The sequence below is a fragment of the Amia ocellicauda genome, chromosome 7 (assembly GCF_036373705.1).
Source record: "Amia ocellicauda isolate fAmiCal2 chromosome 7, fAmiCal2.hap1, whole genome shotgun sequence".
Classification (NCBI taxonomy): Eukaryota; Metazoa; Chordata; class Actinopteri; order Amiiformes; family Amiidae; genus Amia; species Amia ocellicauda.
The window spans coordinates 39,198,132-39,217,456 of record NC_089856.1 but is presented as its reverse complement, the minus strand read 5'-3'; the positions used below and the strand labels follow the sequence as shown (position 1 = coordinate 39,217,456).

General features: G+C 36.9%; 1 protein-coding gene across 1 annotated transcript; it reads right to left on the bottom strand.

Moving 5' to 3' along the window:
• Window positions 1-3,496: 3,496 nt before the first annotated feature.
• Window positions 3,497-13,411, bottom strand: LOC136753416 (probable G-protein coupled receptor 149). Its single transcript, XM_066709489.1, has 4 exons — window positions 12,437-13,411; window positions 11,613-11,820; window positions 10,646-11,073; window positions 3,497-6,723 (listed from the first exon to the last, which is right to left on the bottom strand). Exons 1-4 carry the CDS (start codon window positions 13,409-13,411, stop codon window positions 6,154-6,156), a joined length of 2,181 nt encoding a protein of 726 aa, XP_066565586.1. The 3' UTR covers window positions 3,497-6,153.
• Window positions 13,412-19,325: the final 5,914 nt, after the last annotated feature.

Sequence of the window (19,325 nt, the reverse complement as noted above, 5' to 3'; positions counted from 1 at the left end):
TTACTGCGTCATTGATTGACGTCAAACGTGAGGGGGCGGGGCCGCCGTTCAAGCAGCACCAGAGCTGCGTGCCGTACAGCGCATTAACAGCGCGCTGGTGAGTGAGGATGAGGAGTCGAGCCCAGAAAGATAGTCTGCTTCTGTTTCGTGCAAAGTTTGCAATAGATTCAATTCTTGTAATTATTAACAATAATAATAATAACAAAACTAGAATTGAAAGTATATGAACAATCTTTGACTTCATGCTACGTTTTGCAGACATTATTGACCACATATGATTGATAGGCCTATGTCAATATGTATGTGATCGTTTATAGATTAGTCTAAGTAGTTGTAATACATTTTAGGGGTACTATCTTCTAAAAGCCACTCTTGGAGCAAATCTTTTGCAGTCATCTCATTGTGGTACTCATATTATTATTAGTTCAGTTAAGGGTTCAATTAAAAATCCTCAGTTGGGAACCACTTTTTATAGACAATTGTCTATAGCTGTCAAAATCTTGTAACGACATAAAAATAAACATTCTTGTAGTTGCAAAAAGCCTGTAAATGTATATATAAAAGCATTTGGCAAGGTGCACGAAAACAATTTCCCATTTTAACTGTTTAGTACCTAGGAAGAACTTGTCTATTTCTCTGTGCTTCCTCTATAGCACAAATACATTTTATGAACATTATTCTTTGTTGCATATTCTTTGTATGCTGTTTTTAGGAGTTTGTTTTTTAATGCTGTTCATATGTACTATTGAACACTATGTTGAATCTCTAAAACAAAGATATTTCAAAGATTTTTTTTATTATTATATTTTTTAATTGAAATTGAATCACAATTGATTCCATCGAGTCAGACTGGCAGTATTGGACTACACCACAATTATAGATACATTTAAGCCAACACAAGAGAGTCAAATGCCAACAGGATTTGTTTTTTCCTATGATCACAACAATAATATTACAGCTTTATGTTAAATGTAAATTACACAACAGAAAAACAACAATGCTATATGCAATTGTTTGCTAGGTGAACGAGAGCAGTGTCCAGTGCATTTTGTGAATTCACTTATTTTCTAATATCCAACTAACACATAATGCCTCTAAGCATCTACTTTGTGTCTGGCTGAATGAATTGGCCCATTTCAGGTGGCCCTGTAGCAATTGAGTGAAGGGGCCTTCATGTGTGCATGTTTTTTTTTTTCTCTTGTTGACACATAATGCACACTATGTACACACAATTTTTTGAATTATACTTAGTGCTATAATTCAACATCTTTTAAATCAAGAAGTGAGTGTGTGTACAGGTATGTGTGTGTGTTTACTCTTCGTTTTTTCTGAATTGGCATATGTTGGGGTTGTTAAAATAAATCTCTTGCTCACATGTAACTGATGCAGAATAGCTGTTTTCCCCATTGATTAAACTGAGCTATTTCATTAATTGCCATTCAAGACAGGGGACTTACACATGATTTTGAGTGGGAGCAGAGTTACGATGCTCTTGGCATTTTTATCCAGTGAAGGAAAAGGGCAAACACACTTTTACATATTTGAATTTTAATAAGTTTGCAGGTGCTGTATTTATATTGTCAGGCCTTGTGTCTGCACTGTAATTTGGTTCTTTTTTAATTCCTAATGAGTAGATTGAGTTGACATTTTTATAGCCTGGCATTGAGTGTCCTTTAAAACTTAAAAGGGCAGCTTGCTGAATTCTTCTGTTTAACATGTCTTTAAAAGGGACAATTATGGAGAAACAAACCCTGTAAATACTGTTTAGCCTTAATACACTTAAAGTGCTACTGAGAATGACCCGCTGTCTTCCTACTGCGCAGAGAAATAACATTTGTTTCAGTGTGTGAATCTGCAAGCAGACTGTAATGCTCACAGTTTGTCTCAATGAGTAAATGGCAGCTGTAACCTTTCCATTGAGCTCTCCACTCTCCAGTCTGGAGACGTTTTCAAATGTTCAATTCAAGAAAATCCTTTTTGAACTTCTTGAAGAATTAAGGATTAAGGAATCTGACGAAACAAAATCCTCTAAAAAAAATTCACATTCCAGCAGGAGGTTTGGGGGGGATTTCTTAAATATTTTAATTCATTTTAAAATAATATATTTTTCAATGGACATAAACAGACCAAATGCTTTGCAATTGTCTTTTGTTTCATTTCATATTCAGAGATTTCTGCTAACCTCATGAATATTTCAATTCCGGTAACTGGGCATATTACTGTACTGATGCTATTTTAAGGTGTCATTCTTCATTAAATCCTTTTAATAAAGTTGATGTACAAACCTGGCAAAGTTTAGAATTTAATTGGAGACTCCTGAGATAGACAAAGGCTCCATGATTTAAGGTAAACGCATTGAATTAATAAGGTTGGAAACCTAATTTTGAGTGAGAGAAAACTATAATTAGGTCCCCACAATCTAATACTAATAGCAAAGTGGCATGCCAAGTGAATACTCAAGAGATCCTGTATATCCTGCATTTGTCATGCACTACATCATTAAATATGTATCAGATTTGTAGTCACACAGTATCCTTTTGTAATTTGCTTTCTTTTATCGGTTTAAAAGAACATATCAGCTCTAGTCATTAATCTATTATAAGGGAATGAGAATTCTGTTTTCTCTGGAGTTTCATGACTTTCACTGTATTTCATTCATAATAATAAAAAACAAATAATAATAATAATAATAATAATAGAAGAAGAGGAAGAATATTTTTTCTCCTTTGTGGAAGATCTCTGAAGATTTGATGTCTTCAAATTGAGTAATTAGAACATTTTTGGTTATATTTCTGTTGCAGCAGGCGCTGTGTGAATTTTCACTTGTAATCTGTATCCTTGGAAGTGTTTTTTCTATTCATTTAATTTATGTTTTAATTTTCAGCCTTTCATAAACCCGTCACTGGGAAATAGAAATGTAACTTATGTAACTTAACACTGATAATAACATGTTTCATTTCCACACCTCATACATTCAAAACCTTTCACCCTGCATTTGGGATGTCTGGATTTGCAATTATTTTTTTTATTTTTTTTGCTTCAACAGAATCCAAGCTCTTTGTTTGTAATGGCTTTCATCTCAGGTTTTCCTCTGTGTAAAATGAGTACCAATTAATTTCTGCAGTGCAATTACAAGGGCAAATTCAGAGAAAAGAAACAGTTCTGGAAAGCATTGAGGTACATAATTATGAAGGTCTGAATAGAAAGAAACCCAGATATGTCTTTAACATAGTGTACTTCCTGTCTAAAATGCCACATTGGTTTTCATCAGCCATCAGCCGAGCTTGAAGAAAACAGCCAGTATTCAAGGGCTGTTTATTGTTCACTGAATGTCTGTTATTACCTTTTTATCAGGGAGGTGTTCCACTTTTCATTCAGGTTGTGTGTTGTGCCTAAATCAGTACTCACCATTACTGCCTAGCTCCAAATCCTTCAGGATAATATAATGTTTCTCCTTTAACATTTTAATTAATTTACGCAACACCGTGACTTTAATTTCAGTGACCTTTATTTGCTAACAAGTGCATGGCATAAAACACAGTCCAAATTCTACCCCTTGATCATAAAATCTGTAAAAAAAAAAAACAAAAAAAAACATTGAAATAAAAGGATGACATCATTTTTTTCCCAGTATTTAATTGGTATCTATGCATTTATTTTGTTCCAAATTACTTCATCCAACTGTTGTATAGCTTTCATTGCTTAACTTATAAATTCAAACCTTGAAACTTAATTTAATGCAATAAGTAGTGAGGTCTTCTCTGACTGCAGCAAAACTGTACATCCTTTTAAATGTTACTGTGATAATTCTGTTACCACATTGCAGTCAGTACCTGTATTAGTATTCCACAGATGTTTGGTATTCCAGGCAATGGGCTTTTAAGATATTTGGTAATTGTTTTGGGAGGGGGAGAGGGGGGTTGTTCTAATGATTTTCCAAATATGCTCTTCATAATTTGATGGCTCTGTGAACTCATAAATAATACACAGAGGTACCTTGTTAGATCGGCTGTAGTTGTAAATGGTAAGTGGCACATACTTATGTTCTTTTAAAAAACAACTCATTTTAATATTTCCGTCTTGATTGTTTTGTCTGTCTAGTTTGAGATTGAATTTGCCTTGCAAATGACAAACTGTGTCAATTGTTTGCTTCAGTCCCTAATCTGCTGTATGTGTTCAGAGCTCTAGCTAAGACTTCTGACAGAGTAGGGTATCCATCACACATGTTTGTGCAGTTTCTCTTTGTTTCTGTTATAAATTGAGTGTGAAGCGTGAGGTGGTATCAGACACCAACCTCTGGGTCACGACTGTGTGGTTCTCCTCTGACAAGAGCTGCATATGTTTTTTATGTTGTTACTCTGCTTATCTACTTTCACATGCAGCTTTTTTCTTCTCCATTGTGCAGGGTATTCAGCAAGTGTCAAATTAATTGCCAGGAGAAGATGCATCATGGTACACTATGTTGTGTGGAATTTTAAATGGCCGAGAAAACGTCAGTACACTATACACAAGGGTATTTCAAACAAGGATTATTCTTATCTTCTTGCTACTCATACTACTACCAAAAATAAGACCAATGAATGTATGTGTGAAAAGAATGAACAAAACCCATACTGCTGTTTTTTAATCATATATTTTGTTTTGACAAAATTGGAATTATCCAATGGTCACATTCTATTTTTAATTTGCTTAATTGCAGTGGCATTCAAGGCCTTCTCCTAACTGAAATGTAACACTGATGGCCATAGAACATAGTGCTCATGATCAGTCTTGGATGTGTTCCATTAAATAAATTAATTAATTAAGTCCAAAAATACACAAAGCAGACTGAATGCTTGTAAAACATACCTCCTGCATTTAGTGGACTGTGGGATGTATACAAATAGTTGTGTGCCACAATACCTGTTATTGAAAGAGTCAGTATTTCTTTGTGTATATAATATTAAATAGTTTACCTACCTGGTATCTTAACGTAGTATTGTATTATCACACTCATCAAGTATCACATATATGGAGTAGCAGCTAGGGCTCTGGGCTCTGGAGCGGAGAGTTGTTGAGTCAATCCCAGGTGGGGGACACTGCTGTTGTACCCTTGAGCAATAGATTTACATAGATTGCTCCAGTAAAAACCCAGCTGTATAAATGTGTAACTGTATGTAAAAGAATTATGTGATATATTGTAATTATGGATTAGCATGTCTGCTAAGTAATGTAATAAGGTCTTGGCTATGAGCAATCCTATAGAATTAAAGTAAGGTCATAAGCTGTCAGCCTGCCACAATAAAATAATATTACTTCCCATCAGTCTGGATTGCATTTACTGAAACTCAGTTCTACATACATAGTTTTTGTCCATATATATATATATATAACTTCACATAATAGCAACTGTGTCGTTGCAACTGAGCAATAAATATCTAAGTTATATCAAAACATACATCTCCCAGAAGAGAACCGGACAAGTGTTGTACTGTGCTACAGATCATTTTAAATTCCTGTTACCTGACATATTCTGTTACCTAAACTGTGTTTCTACTGATAAGTTATCATACCCTGTGACAGTTACTGTTGGAAATACTGCTTGCAAAACTAAAATATTCTGAAATTCTGTGCACAGCAATCTGAAACTACTTACAAATGGATTTGTAGCTAATTTGATAATTAGGTCACATGAGGTAATCATCAATTCCTTATTGTTTTTCAAATATCTTAATATGTGCCAGGCCACGTTGTCACTCACACCGCAGATCAATGCTAACATCGTTACAGGAGTGAGTCAGAGGAAGGCGTTGTACACAGAATTATATTTGAGTTTCAGTTCAAAATTCCAAGTTAATTTTTTTTTTTTTTTACTTTGAATAGTTGGATTGTTAAATCAAATTCACATATGGTACATAAATGTAAGCATGAATACTTTTTTTTCTTTCTCTGTCGCTCCCTCTTGTTCTCTCTTGCTCTGTCTCCATCACTGCAGTTTGAGCATGCTTTCCTGCATGACAGTTTCGTGGTGTCTGAAAAGCTGTCAGAAGGATTCAAAACTCTGGTACCGTCACACATCAGTAATGGGAATTCATGGTAAGTGAACTGAATTGAAGCAGCACTCTCTGTAACTCTTACAGCGTGTTGGGTGTTGCTTTGCTCTTTTGATGACCTTCAGTTCTGTGGATTCTCTTCCTGTTTCCTATAGGCCTCATTTAATAATTGTATTTCCTCCCGGTAACCTGATTTATCCTGATGCTGCTTCTTGCTGTTCTGCCTGTGTGCCTCTACAGTGTCAGGAATTGTTATATTAATGTCACTGTCAGGGTTGTTTGTGGGAATAAACAGTGAGTAAGAGGCCGTCTCTCCCAGGTCACAGGATACAAATCTGTTTTCTCTCCGGGAGTAGCGTAAGGAGGGCGAGCGGGCATGTGCCGAGGACTGGCTGATGTTGCTTACTATAGACACAGTGTCCATGGCCTCCTCGTTGTCGCAAATCTCCAGCACTTCCAGGTGGATTTTCACATTGGTGTCCGCAATGCTGTTTGGGGATTCTTCAGCGCTGGGTTCGTGGCCCACGCTTTTGGAACGATATACTTCAATTTTCTTCGAGGTCGGGGAGATTTTGAAGCCATCGCTGCTCACTTCGTACGTGGACAGTGAGAGGGTCTTCCCAGTAGGTGCATGTAGGGACACCGTTCCCTGAAACGCACATAGAGGGATCGCCAGCCCCCCTCCAGACCTCTGAAGGAAGAAGGAAACAAAGTTAGAGCCATACAAAATTGAAATCCCTACTGTATGATTGTGAACGCTAATGAAAATCAAACAAGGTGTTTCACTAAATGTTTAATGTTGACTGTGTCTTATTTAATGCATTTATCATTAGGCTACAGTAATATATGCTGTGAACACACTTTGAAAGAATTTAAAACAATAGGCAATGGAATGCTGGAAGATCATAGATGAACATCAGAGAAACCTTCACATTTGTTTCCGAGATTCAATAAATCCGCTTTCTAGTAACTGAGCAAATTCCTTTCTTGTAACTGTAAATCGCATTGGAACGAGAACAGGTTTTGCACCAGTGGAAAAGCAGAAGCATGACATTTGGCAGGATTGACCACTTCTCAAGCTGTGTCGAACATATCATGCCATTTTAATTCAATAATCCAGATTATTTATCACCAGATGTGAAAATCACAGCGTTTGGATAGACAAAGGTCTTTCCAACTTCTCTGAGACCATTAGACCAAATCAGTGTTGACTTGTAGCTTCCACGAAAAGCTTCCATTCACTTCTCTTTTGGGTAACAAAATAAACATTGTCACATGGTAACGTTATACGCTATTGAGTGCACTTCATTAATTAATCAGAAAGAAAATATGTCTTTGTTCTCCATCACTGCCAAATCATTTAAATAATACAATGACACAGGGGAAAACTACCACAGACTGCTGCCTGTGCTTTAGGCAGTTTAAAGCACAAGACTATTTCAAAATGCCAGATAGATCCTTTCTGAAGAGTATCACTGCTCAATTACAGAGATGCCACATGAAGATGAATTCAAGTTTACACTTATATTTGAAACTTCAGTGCACAGATCTGGATGCGTGGAATTCATTTTGTGAGCTACACTAAGCTAATGTGGTTCGATTATAGAGTCCAGAGAAATCTGAAACCATCTGAGGACAATATGTTTAAAAACCTTTCAGCTCTGAAGAGAAGGCAATCGGATGTTTTGTTTGTTTGAGTAAATAAGCAAGGCATTACAGAAAAAAATTGAATAGAGATGGCACAAAACAATTAAGCTGCATTCATGACCATTAAGACACTGATTGTTCCCTGTGATCTGATAGTAACAACCAGTCCCATTCCAGTCAGACCTCTCACACGTCATGCCCAAAAATAGTTGTATTTCTTATTTCTTAACTGATGTCCTAACCCAAGGCCTCAGTTGTGTCTTGAACCATTATTTAATCTATACAAAACAAACTGTAAACAATACATAGTGTACTAAGCTGTTCTTACATGCACCAGCATGTATATGATTTAACATATGTACTAAAATATCCCCTAAGTGTCACATCTTTTGTACCTTTCAACTGATGTGTCCTCAGCCTGCTTTATGCACCAGTATGCTACAAGCACACTATTGCAGTATTCCTTAAATAATGCAAAGAAATGAGGGAGATATCAGGATATCTTTGTCCCTCAGTGTCTACATATTATTTGGGTCACTCTGCATATCCATGTGCCCTGCTGCTGGCACACGCATGTCGTGGTTGCTGTTTTGTTTATCATGTTGGAAGCGTCACATTGCATCTGAGAAAACGCACACCCCAGGGTACAAGCTGATAATGACAGTAAAACAGATAGCTGTTCACCGCTTGGTAAAAAGTGACTGCACAAGAGCATAACTGAAAGAAGTTGTAAATTAGAAACAACAACAAAAACAGCTGATGTGCATTTTATCCATATTTCCTAAAACACATGAAGCCCTATATTGTATGTTAAAATGTTTAATTCTGGTACCAAATTGTACCTTTATAATTGAGACTAATATTGAGGGCATGTTAAAAACAAGTCATATTTCCTGTGTTGCTCAAGGTTATATGTGTTAGTGAGTGTTTTATTTTGCATTCAGCTGAGATATTAGCAGTATTTCAAAGCATGTGGATATTTGGAGTTGTTGAGAACTGTGTCCAGGGATTGCTCTGTATGGCTTTGCCAACTCACTAACATTAGTGCAGCAGTTCCTTCTGTATCTATTGCTATATATGTTTTGTTAAATAAAAGAGCATATCATGTGTTTTAATACCCTTGATATAATTACAAATATAATGAAGGAAAACAATGTAAATATGGTATGATTTATCCTTATCTCTTGCATATTTGGCAGTTTCTATTTTACATTTTTTCACAGATATCATGGAAAGCAACAAAGGAGAATTATTTGTAATTTTAATATTATTATATATGATGTCATAACCTGAGTAATGCAGGATTTTTTGCTAAGTGACATTTGTTACACACAGTATGATGTGACACTCAAAAATACTTGAGCTCAGCATTCTACAGTATTGTCAAAAAAGCTTTTGAATCACATGGACAGGAAGAACACATAGAATACAATGCCTAGGTTTCCTGTGTATTCCACCAAAGTCAAAATAAAAGATGGGACAAACTGAATAATTTAAAATATGTTCAGCACAGTGATATGATATTAATATTATATATAATATTTTAGCATATGGTATTCTTCCAGTATTTGCTTCAATGGGTTTCTTTGTTTTGTTTTGTTTTTCAGAACAGTATCCTTAGCAGTCTTGTTTTATCTTGCTCATATTATAGCTCATGACCAATTTGCAATGCAGACATTCCCAATCTCTTAAGAAGTATCAGGTGTTCACTTAAGAGAACCCCAGAGAAAAGAACAGTAAGACTTACAATTATGATTCCATATTAAAATGTATTAAAACTACACTGAACATTTGGCATCACGTTACGATATACAAACAGTTTAAAGAAGAATGAGTGGTATTTCAAAGTAGTCAGTGGCTGTTTTGAGAGGCTTCAAGTGATTTTCTAGATACTTAGGGTTAGACTTAATGAAAACTTTGACATACCTGTGAATCGCAAATTACAAATCTGTACCCAATCCTGGTTTAATGTATTATTAGAAACCATTTAATTATATTTATGAATCAAAATGCAATAGGCTACAACTGTAATTTGCGATATCTGGTGGGTCAACATATTGATTTTGGTTAGTCCTTAGTGTTCATCGAGACTATAATTACCCTTTCTGTTTAAGTATACTGTATTTTCAGAGATTAAAATGTGGGCAGTTGCCAATTACTTTTTGTCTTTCAGTATTGTAATCCTTAATGTCTGCTAAACATTGTGCACTGCAAGTATGTTTTTGACTCAATAAAGTGTGTGTGTGTGTGTGTGTGTGTGTGTGTGTGTGTGTGTGTGTGTAGGGGGGGTAGTAGTAGAAATAATAATTTATTGATTCAAATAATTCTCCCAGTCTGTATGCTATGAAGACTACTACTACTACTACTACTACTACTACTACTACTAGTAGTAGTAGTAGTAGTAGTAGTAGTAGTAGTAGTAGTAGTAGTAATAGCACTAGTACTAGTAGTCTTCATAGCATACAAAGGTTTCTTCAAACGTTTGGACACATAACCTGTAACCAGCAAAAGTGAATTTCAAAACATCCTTAGAAAGTAGGCCAATATATTCACTTGAGGAATGTAAAGCCCCAGACTTAATAGGAACTGAAAAAATAATTATATGATACAGTACAGCCTGACACTGGATTACAGGTTACTTGGTGGTTTTGGTGGAGAGGGGGCAGGTCATTGTTACGCATCGTATTAAACGAATTAATTATTCATTTTTTAGTAATGCTAAATAGATAATGTTGATGAAGGGTATTATGATCAAATAAACCAGAATTATTATCATTACCATTATTATGTGCCATGCCTGTGTAGCCTCAGAAGTGATTGCAAACATTGATTGCTGATCACAACTCAAATCCAACAATAACACTGTTATTGCACAATGAATTTGTATACAGTGTCGGTGCATGCAACCAGGTCCAAGGGTAGGTTATTTCTGGAAGTCAACCGTACTAGACAGCAAGTGACTGTACCTGGCGAGGGGTCCTTTCGGATTTGCTGCGACACCATTCCCAGTCAGAGAGTTCCACCTTCCGGCATTCCTCGTGTGAAAGCCTCCTCTCTGGCCCCTCGAACACCGAGGACGTGTCATTGTTCTCGTCCTGGACGTACTCGGTGGTGCAGCACACGAAGCCGTCCTGCTCCGCCTGGCCGGGGCCGCTGGGTTTGTGCCGCGCTGTGTGGAGGGAGCTGTCCTCCCAAGGCGTGGTGCTGAACTCGAGTTGGGCGCAGCCCGAAGCCCGGCTGAGGTCTGTTTGGGTTGCTTTCCTTGAATTGGCCTCGCAGTTCAGCAGGTTGTGGTACAAGTCCTTCTCCGGGCCAGAATGATTAGCCTGGGCTATTTTATAAATACCGTATCCTTGTTGAAAGGAGAGGTTAAACTCGAAGCCTCGCTTTTTAGCTGAGAAAAGATGGAAAAGTCATTAGAAACTGGAGTGCATCCGAATGCATGCCTTCATCATGCTTCATTTTTATTAAATGATTAAAACAAATATTATATTTCTTTGTTTGTTGTATACATTTTTCTTATTCATAGTTTCAAGTAAATAAACTACAATGTTAACAAATACTTTAATAAAAAATATAGTCACAATCCAGAATACAAAGTGTAATTATATGTAATAATAATAATAATAATAATAATAAGTGGCTGGGTTAAAATAAAATTCCATTATCACCAACAGACCTGTGATACGAAACAATGCATTAAAATGAGAGAGAGAGAGAGAGAGAGAGAGAGAGAGAGAGAGAGAGAGAACATTCATTGAAAATTCACCTTGACTTTATTTGAAAACTAAAACCTTGAGTTAACAATTAAATAATAATGCTAAAGCCTACCTCATAACACACATCCCATGCTAGATACATCAAAATAATTACAGGATGCACACACAAATGTTTAAATATTTAGGCATGATTCATTAAATGTATAAACGTGACTTGTGGAAAGTGGCTCACCCATGGTTGGATATGAGAGGCTGTAGGCTTCCCTCCGGCAGTTGATGAAACAGCCACACGGGAGGTGTAACCACCGCTCCGACAGGACAAACACGGGCGTGACGGCCGCGGAGAGCAAGGTCAGGATGAAACCAAGGGTCTCAAAGGACGAGCTCTTGAAATGAAGGACGTGACTCACAAAGATCTGTATCTGGGGAAAAAATCAAAGAAAAAATGAATAGAGAGAAATACAATTATGGACTTGAATGGGAGACCGGAGTGTCACGCAAGACGATCAAGAATTTCACCAAATAATAGGATTAATCAATGTGTTCTGACCCCTACACTTGACAGCATGCAATTACGTTAAAAAAAAAAAAAAAAAAAAAAAAAATATATATATATATATATATATATATATATATATATATATATATATATATTAGCCTTCTTCCTTTGTGGTTTCTTTCTTTGTTTAACACATTGTTCTAAGCGGATACAGTTTTAGTCATTTCAGATTCGATGGTTTTGTTTGATTGCCAGCTAACATATTACCGAATCAAGATTCAAACCGTACATTTGACTTTATTTGTCACTGCTCATTGTCCCAGAGAAGAAACACACTAGAACATGGGCAACTTCTAAACTGTTGTGTTATAGCTTATATTTCAGTGCTTACATTTAATAAACATATAAAGAAAAGGTAATGCAAATGATAATGTTAGACATTGAACAAAAACCTCTAACAGGTGATGAACTATCTATCTATTTATCTATACTTATATAAACAGTCATATTAATTATTGCTCTGCATATTATTTACTCACCATCATTGGCATCCACAACATATTTCTAATCATCGCCAGAATCAAAGAAAAGCGCTTTTGTGCAAAAAATACAGGGGAGTCCCTGTCGCTTTGGATGGCATCTTTTTGATACTGGGCCGGGGGACTCGAGCAAGTGTGGGTCTCCACTTTATTGTTTAGATGCAATGAATTCTCAGTTCTCTCAATGTAACTTCTGAAAGTTTTATCGAGGCTGTCTTGACCAGACAACGATGGGATATCACAAACGGGCGCTGCGCCCTGGCCAACGTGTTGCCTGGCGATCTCCAAATAGCTGGGGTGAATGCTCCTTTGGTGCCCATCTGAGCACAGCAGCTGATGGGTGAGAGGCACAGAAAACGCCACCAGGACGCAGAAACACACAGAATACAACACAAAAAGGAGTACAGTGTAAGAACTAGTGCTGTCTGCGAAGCAACCCATATCCGTCGGGGAGAAGGAGCCCCAGCCGCAAACAGGTAAGATGCTGACCACCAGACTGGCCACCCACACGGCGAGTATAGCCCACACTATCCTCAGCGGCCGTTTGGCAGACTGGAAGACCCCGAAACGTTTGGTGATGTAAAAAGTATAGACCACCATCAGGGATGCCTTCAGATTACTTGAGATCCCCTGGAAAATATACAGAAGTCCTGCTAAAGTACACCGAGCCCCAGACTTGTGTGCACTGTCGACTTCCCATTGCACAGTCATGAACAAAGAGAGCGGTACCACACTGATCAGGTCGTCTATGGACATAGAGGCCACTATGAGAGAAAGCGAGGTCTTGTTCCGCATCCTCAGCAAAGAGAGGAGCGAATAGAGGCTACCCAGGAAAGTAACCAGTGTGATAACCAAAGACAAGCCAAACAAAAGCAAGCTCATTTGCGTCTGGGCGTCAGCAGCATCCATTCTCTCGTAGCTTTCCGTAAAAAGGATGGTTTTATTTAAAGCCGGCGAGCTGGAGGTTGAAGGCATTTTCATTTAACTTTATTTTTCTTAATACATATGTATAGATAGATAGATATATATATATATATCCTTTGCGATAATTAAACAGAATATAAAACGTCTGTGGCTGTGTACTTCCAGAAGTTAATTGTCCCCCATAGCAGTCATCCCAACATCCCAAGTGAACGCAAAGCCCAGACGCGGGTGCTACATTCAGATTCACTGCTGCCAATTGTAGCAGATACAGCTCCGTGCTCTGGTTGCTTTTTGAAGCCACATGCAGTTGAGATCGAGACGGTGCCAAGATGCCCCAGTTTAGCTATGGTCTCACCTCCTTGTTTTCAAACATGACTTTAGTGTCACTACCTCCAAAAGTAACGCCAAACAGAGGCAGCCCCCACGCTTTGCGCTGCAGACACACATACTAATGAATGAGAGCGCGGTCTGCCGCTGCCCCCTTGGTCAGGCTGTCAGTGTGGGAGGCGCACGTCCCCTCCCCTTCCTCTAACCCGATGTGAACATATAGAGCTTCCAGAACGAATAAGCAGAATAAATATTCATCACATATCTCATCTGAACTGGAATGGATAACACTCATTCCCCCAATTTACAGAAAAGCAACACGTAGGCTAATTGGTTAATTACTACTGAGAATGTTTACAAAGTGTTGTGGGGAGTGTTCTTGTACATTCATATTTCAAGGAAAATCTGTGTTTTTCAGCGCGTTTGTAATGTTCATATAAATTCAGGGTATTCAATACAATTTTGCAAATATACCGTAGTTTTAACAACACGTATTATTACCGATACCACAATATTTTACTGTGCATTTCAAATGTGGTGTATCTTACTAAATTTAGAGGAACAACTACATACTGACAAAACACTTTTTCCCCCTTTTATGGTGAGTTGCGCGACGAACGGATTCATGCATTTCATGCAAATATGGTGGCCTACAGGGATAAAATGGATCTTCGGTTGAACGAACCTGCTCCACAAGGGAGTGTCACTCATTCAGGCCAGATAGGAAAGCCTCTCATTATATTTAAACTCACAGTTCACTGGACCCTAAGTACTGTTTCTCAGAAACCATGGGGTAGTTTAATCCCTGGGCTAATACACTCATGTGCAAATAAAAAGAAAAGAATGACCGTGATCAACACGAAAAGTCCTGCAGGACTTCATTATCAGGAGAAATTAGGGATTCCCCATTCCCGTTTACCATTGCACTGATGATTTCTGTAGGTATTGTTCTTTTTTAGAAAAGTGCGAGAATCTGTTTCATATAAATATAGCAGGCACCATTTCGGATATATCATTTTAAGACAAATGTCAACGAAATAACAGCTGATCAATACAGTCCAACAACTCCTGCGGCTATTAAGACATCGATTATTTTTTTTAAATGTAATTTTCTAGTAATTAGATCGATAATTTACTTAAAAGGTGCAATGGAATAACATCCAGATGTTACTGAAACTCAAAATTAGAATATATGTGTGTGTGTGTGTGTGTAAAAGAGAAGCTGTAGATTGAAGCAAGTGGAAAACATTTTGGGGAGGCAAACACACACACACACATCTCTCTCTCTCTCTCTGTCTCTCTCTCTCTCTCTATATATATATATATATATATATATATATATATATATATATAGATGTATGAATACTTATTGGAACAATGGGTAACCTATATTAGGCATAACTTTTAGAAACAAACTGAAATTGGCTATTGAGGACACATGCAGTTAATGAATAGCAAGTTGCATTCAAGTGAAAGTGTTGTTGCACATTGTATTAACCCCAGGTACACCCATTTATGCTCTTTATATAGTGGAATAGCTTCCATTGAGCATTTAGATTTAGCTCCTTACCATTTTCACAGAATGACGTAAGGAATTATATATATATATATATATATATATATATATATATATATATATATATATATATATATATATATATATATATATATATATATATATATATATATATATATATATATATATATATATATATATATATATATATATATATATATATATATATATATATATATACTGCTGGTTCCTGATGATGATAATTACTTCAAAAACCGAATGTGTCCAAATTATGAGTCATCATTGACACACCGTGGGTAACCTGCCACTTTCTAAATGGCACAGCGTCGCAGTGTTGCACAATAGCACAACCAGCATGGCTGGGAGAAAACAATACAAATCTCCAAATCCAGAATGCAGTATGGGCTGACTGTGTGAAAAAGTGTTGCAAGAAGAGGTCAGGTTTAGTGTGCCTGCTTATGTGCTCACCTCTCAGCAACTGACGTGGAACAAGGGGCCACATCAGGAAACGTCACAAAGACCTGCATGGAAACAAGACCACAAAAGGGAAAACTAAAAACACTCCTACGGTTTTCTTTTGTTTTGTTATTATTATCTCCAACCTTTTGAGAAATTGCGTAAACCAGATTTAAATCCTCAGTATAGCAGTCTTTGATGGGTAAACAGAGACCGCTGTGTCAAAACATTTATAAAAACAAAACACTAATATTCATTTCAAGGACAGTTTGCAGATTCAGTGAATTGAACCCAAATCAACCATGCTGTCTTTTTCGTTTGTTAAGTTTGTTAAGAAAAATCATTCATATCCATACTATTTCTATGGTATAATTTAATTTTCTAGGAGAGTAAGAATGTTAATGATGTATCTCAGAAGCATAGCTGGTAACCACTCAGTTAAAACAGAAGTGCAATTGGTCAAAACCTAAAAAGCAAACACTGATTGCTAGTATTGATGTTTCTGTTATTCAGCAATACATAATTTGGGTGAAGTACCTAACATAATATGAATTTGCCGTAAACTGCAATAATGACTGACCGTTGTGACATAGAACATATTAATTGTTTTCCAGCACTGTGAAAACAAGCATTTGATAAATCTGCATTAATGTATGAATATGCATTTTACCTTTTTAAAATGAGTGAAAAATCCTCCAAAAAACAAACAAAATGGGTTTCTTAAAATGAGGAACATCCATAAAATAGCACACTACAGTGATTAACAACTAAAAATAAAACAAGAAAAACATTTGATAATATGACAATAAATCACATTGCAAAACCTGTTTACTGTTACGATTCCTTACATTGTAAATTATCACTGTCTGTATAAACACCTATCACCCATTAATCACAGTGCACATAAAACACTTCATTAAAAGATTGAACATGCTCAATACCAAATATCAAGCTGCAAATTACACAGATCATTTAGTTACAACATGTGACCTTATATATATAAATGTAAATGTACATCCTTGCAAACAATCAAAATATAGCAATTCTGGATAATTAGTGTTTTGTTTGCAGCAGGAAGACAGGACTAATTACTCTCCATAAAGTGCATTCATGCAATAGTTTACATCTACAGTTACAGATGATAAATCATATACCACTTGTTTCTGTATCCAAGGACAACCACTGAAATGAGCAGACATATTGTGCAAAGAAATACACTGCCCGTCATCCCCTAATTACAGCTGTAGCCTTTGCTTTAGCCGAGAAAGAACAGGTACAGGAACAAAGCCTGCAGAGTCTAATGATAGGTGGAACATCACCTGATCCCACTTGTACCAATCAGGGTGTGTTTCCAGCAACCTTGAGTGAGACTCTAGTTTGTTTATTAATTATAACTGTGTATAAACTCTAATGTAAAGATATATGTCTATAATACATTCATACATAACGGGGAACGGTGCACATTATTATTATTATCAAAACTAATATTATTAGGAGGTACAGAAGACCTTATTCACACAGAGATTTAGTCATCAGAATCAATCAGTCACTGAATATTGATGGGATTTGGATTAATCTTTGGAACTAACATTTATGTTGCACATATTGTTTAGGGAATATGAACTTAGGTACACTACATGCACTGTAAAACTTTTCGCTGTAAATTTACAGTAAAATACTGGCAGCTGGGTTGCCAGCCACTTACTGTATTTTTACAGGACTAATACTGTAATCAACATTTACAGTATAGTACTGTAATTACCAAATACAGTATCCTATTGTAATATCATGTAATTTTACAGTATTAAACGGTTTTGCCTACAGCTATATATTGTATTTTTAGGAGAATACTGTAATTACTGATTTTCATACTGTGCATTTAGATTACATTATTTTTCATTAAATAATTAAAAATATAATACATGTTAGTTTTTCACAACAGTACTGGCAAGCTTGAGAAGTACACACGCGTTCACACACCACTGGCTCCTATTTACACAAATAACTGGGTTTTGTTAATGACAAATCAAGTTCGCAGTACAGGCACACACGTCTGTTCCCATCATCACATCAACCCCTGAAGAGTAGACATAAAACACTTTATGTCTAAAATGTAGAAGTTAAAATGTATTTGCTAGTTGCTAGACTTAGAAAATGTTAGAACTTGAAATGAGCGCGAAAAAAATAAATCCCAGAATGCAATGTCTCTACAGTATGACACTGTATTACGAAAACTGAAATCTGATGTATATTTACAACCAGGCTGTAAAAGATACAGTATCTTACCGTTTTATGAAAATACAGTCGAATACTTTTAGAAATTACCTGCACATTTACAGTAAAGGGCTACAGTGTGGCCATATGTAGGTGGACAAATGCACGTTCAACATCTCACTCCATATCATGGGCATTAATATGGAGTTGGTCCCCTTTGCTGCTATACCAGCCTCCACTGCTCTGGGAAGGCTTTCCACTAGATGTTGGAGCATTGATGCAGGGATTTGCTTCCATTCAGCCATAAGAGCACTAGTGATGTTGGGCAATTAGGCCTGACTCACAGACGGCATTCCAGTTCACCGATCTTGACAAACCATTTCTGTATGGACCTCGCTATGTGCACAGGGGCATTGTCATGCTGAAACAGGAAAGGGCCTTCCCTGAACTATTGCCACAAATTTGGATGCACAAAATCATCTAGAATGCCATTGTATGCTATAGCATTAAGATTTCCCTTGAGTGGACCATTATTCCTCCTCCACCAAACTTTACAGTTGGCACTATGTATTCAAGCAGGTAGTGTTCTCCTGGCATCTGCCAAATCCAGATTCATCTATCTGACTGCCAGATGTTGAAGCATGATTCATCACTCCAGAGAATGCATTTCCACTGCTCCAGAATCCAATGGCAGCAAACGTTACACCACTCTAGCTGGCGTTTGGCATTGAGCATGGTGATCTTAGGCTTGTGTGCGGCTGCTCAGCCATGGAAACCCATTTCATGAAGCTCCCAATGAACAGTTATTGTGCTGACATTGCTTCCAGAGGCAGTTTGGCCGGGGGACCTCTAGCAGGGCAGAAATTTGATTAACTGACTTGTTGTAAATGTGACATCCTATGACGTCACGTCGAAAATCACTGAGCTCTTCAGTATGGCCCATTCTACTGACAGTGTTTGTCTATGGAGATTGCATGGCTGTGTGCTTGATTTTATATACCTGTCAGCAATATGTGTGGCTGAAATAGTCGAATCCACTAATTAGAAGGGGTGTCCACATACTTGTGGCCATGTAGTGAATATAACAGGAGATAATATGAAACATCACTCACTTTTAAAAATCTGAGTGAAATTACCTTCAATTCTCCAAAGTAATGGATAAGCAAAGTCTAACTGAAATAAGAACCAACACATTTTCTTTGACATCCACCTCATTACAAGATAATTCCTTGCATTCTGGATATGAATCTATTCAGACTGGTATAACAGCAATCAAGTACAATAATGGTTGAGAAAGAAGTATTTATGGGAGCCAAAATGTACATTTTAATGCTATATTTATTCCTGTAGGTGATAATAGTGGTTACACAATCAGCAAACTAATTTTGCTGCTTCACATAGCCTGGGGTGGGGTAGACACTACGTGCTCCA

Bases quoted from the DNA above. Each gene is read 5' to 3' on its own strand.
- LOC136753416 (XM_066709489.1), bottom strand. From the start codon at position 13,411: ATGCCTTCAACCTCCAGCTCGCCGGCTTTAAATAAAACCATCCTTTTT. The intron at 11,821-12,436 runs GTGAGTAAATAA...TTTTTTCCCCAG, and splicing joins TGTTGTGGATGCCAATGATG to ATACAGATCTTTGTGAGTCA. The intron at 6,724-10,645 runs GTACAGTCACTT...TTCTTCCTTCAG, and splicing joins CCGAAAGGACCCCTCGCCAG to AGGTCTGGAGGGGGGCTGGC.